This window comes from Neoarius graeffei, chromosome 6 (assembly GCF_027579695.1).
Source record: "Neoarius graeffei isolate fNeoGra1 chromosome 6, fNeoGra1.pri, whole genome shotgun sequence".
In the NCBI taxonomy this organism is placed as follows: Eukaryota; Metazoa; Chordata; class Actinopteri; order Siluriformes; family Ariidae; genus Neoarius; species Neoarius graeffei.
Window position 1 is genome coordinate 89,415,339 of NC_083574.1, and position 3,008 is coordinate 89,418,346.

Genomic DNA, 3,008 nt, shown 5'->3' on the forward strand with positions numbered 1-3,008 from the left:
AGTGCATGTGCTGCAGCATATACAGCTTTGTGAACATTATAGGTCACTCTGAGCTGGGATACATCATTATAGATCGTCTCAGTGTCCTGAATCCTCTCTTTCCCAGTACATGTGCGGTTATACTGGACTTGATCAGCCATAGAACCAATGGGTACACTTGTGTTAAAGGAGCACTGAAAGTGTGTTTCCCAGAATTCTCGTGCAGACGGGTTATAAGGCTCAGTGAAAGGCTGCAGGGTTTGTAGGAAGTCTTTGAAGCCAGGAATCTCGGCTCGGCGTATGGCAAAGCCCACAGTGCCACTGAAAAAGGGATATTTACTGGATATGAGAGTGGAAGTTACCCAGGCCTCACTGGCCACCCACAACCTCCCTGTTATGTTCTGTCTCATGACTTCCTCCAGCACAGGCTCTATATCCTCCTCAATGGCAAAGGTCACAAGCACACGTGCAGTGGAAGCTTTAATTGTCTCTACAATGTCCTTGATCTGTTGCTGAGTGGGGGCTTTGGGAATGATGACCCGAAAGGCCACACATGCACCAAGATGTGTCACCTCAGTTGTGAACATGTCGATGCCAGTACGTCCGTAAGCATCGTCACCACCAAATGTGCCCACCCAGGTCCAGCCGAAGTGCATGACAAGGCGGGCCAAAGCGCTAGCTTGGTGCTTGTCACTAGGGATTGTACGGAAAAAATAGGGATACTGCTTTTTGTCACTCAGGCAAGCACAAGAGGCAAAGTAACTGATCTGGGAATTCAGACAGAGACAAGAAAAAGGGACAGGGTAAATGAAGTAATTTTGCTTTGCTTTGTCAATATTTAGAGAAGTAATTCCAATAAATCAGAATTGCTTTGTGAAAGGGATTTGCTCTGTTGACTTCTCATACAAAGAGAGAAAATTCACATACAAGAACTTCACATGTGAATAAACAGTGGTTAAAAACACTTCACATATTAGTTGGTTGACATATACTGTACTGTACTGTGGTACATGCCTTTTGTTTTTAATTCTTCACATGTTTTTTCATGCTTTTTATTATTTTATGTGGTTTTTCCAATGATTCCTTTCTTTTCATGTGATTTTTATTTTTTTAACCCAAGATTCATGTCAGTTTTTCCACATTAATGATAATGCATTTCAACATGTTATGCCGTAAAACTACACATATGAACCCACATCTGTGACATAATGTGAATGACACAGTACTGTGTCATTCACATTATATCACAGATGTGGGTTCATATGTGTAGTTTCAGGGCATAACACGTTGAAATGCACCATCACATATTTTGTGTGTGACCACATATTACTTACATGTGAAAACCATATAATCAAGGATGAAATGTGAAATTTAAATAATTGAGTAAAGATTCAATGTAAAAAAAAAAAAGATGTATGAATGTGTGATTTTTAAACAATGTACAACTGGATTAAAAACAAGGAGAGGAAGAAAAATAGTCAGTGAGATGATCCAGAGAAAACCTGTTTCACTAATAAGATATGTGCACATTCGAACACACTTTACTCTGGGGAAAAAAAAAAAAATCAGCACAGTAATGCCCTCACCAGTGGGACCTTGAATAGATTAAGCAGTCTGGAGACAGCTAGGGATAGGCTGGAACTTGGGTCTCCTATGATGAGAGGGATGCTTGGGGATGAACATGCCCCTGTACTGTTTCTCTTCAGTGGCTGAGAGACCACAGATAAGGCGGTTCGTATAGACAGAGCCACTGTCCAACATGCATCATAGATCCTGTAACCCAGTGTGACGTTGGGCAGCAACACAGGATTTCTATTAATTTCATCGATGAAGAAAATCATGGCCTGAGACCAGCGTAATGCACGCAGGTTTAACCTGAAGAAACAGGACAATCTACATAAAAATGCTGTTAGAGTCACTTAGGCTAAAATACATGATTGTTATTGTGGATTCTTTCCTGAAACATATGAATGATGTTCAAAACAAAGACTGGTACAAAAATAGCATGACATTAAAACATATCGTTGCCATCTTTAGTCATACAAATCAAGGAACAAAAAATACAATGCCCCAGAAGCACAAAATGAATTGTTCACAGACAAAAGTTTTTACCCCCTGCATTTCCTCTTGTCTGGTGTACTCATGAAGTTCAGTTCCTGCTCTACACCTTTAGAATGGATGGGAAATATGGCAGCTAGAATCACCTGGCCCTCCTTATGGACCACTGCAGAGTCCAAGTCCTGCCATTGCTGACAGTCTGCCTCAGACGAAGTGCATTTGGTCCAGAGGAGAGACAAGAGCAAGACCAGAACATGGAACACCAGCATCCTGACCTCTAGTCAGCAGAGACTGTGTGCTCCTTTGATGACATGATAGCAACAGAACTTTATAGATGCAGATTAATGAAAAGCCTCTCTGTAGGGAAAAAGGAGTGACATACACATAAGCAAAGCCACGCATGCGTCAGTTCATACACTGGAACACACACACACACACACACACACTGTACACAGAGGAAAAAAATCATCAAAGATATCACATCTGAGTTCTTTTCAGTCCTGAATGCCTAACAACAATTAGAAATTGCTTAGTGACAATTTCTGACATCCTACAAAACTGTTGGAGCATTAAAAAATGTTTTAAAGGAATTAAAAGCATTATAAGGCTTCAAAAGATTCAAAGAATTAGAAGAAAGAGAAAATAGAGAAAATGTCTCATCACTTGAGGTCAAAGTCACTTGCAGAAATTAAACTTCTCACTGTTTGCTCTTACAGTAGTACTGAATTAATTGCTGATTAATTAAATTCTACTGAAATACAGTTCTAATTCAGGCTACTGATCAAAATGTCCTGAGTTCAAATTTCAGGAACCACTAAACTGTAACTGCCAGTCCCTTATATTGTCACAACTCTGTTATTTATTATTATTATTATTATTCCTCCTTGTCCAGCACTATTGCTGAGAGGTGACAGTGTTAACCACTACACCACCGTGCCGTCATTATTATTATCTCATCTCATCTCATTATC

General features: G+C 40.0%; 1 protein-coding gene across 1 annotated transcript in view; it reads right to left on the reverse strand.

Moving 5' to 3' along the window:
* The window catches only part of LOC132888342 (extracellular calcium-sensing receptor-like), a 6,975-nt gene extending 4,813 nt beyond the window's left edge, over window positions 1-2,162 (reverse strand). Inside the window, exons 1-3 of the mRNA XM_060924397.1 lie at window positions 2,092-2,162; window positions 1,566-1,854; window positions 1-746 (exon numbers count right to left, since the gene is read on the reverse strand). The exon at window positions 1-746 is cut by the window's left edge and continues 85 nt beyond it. Coding sequence (XP_060780380.1) covers window positions 1-746; window positions 1,566-1,854; window positions 2,092-2,123 — 1,067 coding nt within the window. The 5' untranslated portion in view covers window positions 2,124-2,162. The remainder of the gene's footprint in view (window positions 747-1,565; window positions 1,855-2,091) is intronic.
* Between the last annotated feature and the right edge of the window lie 846 nt (window positions 2,163-3,008).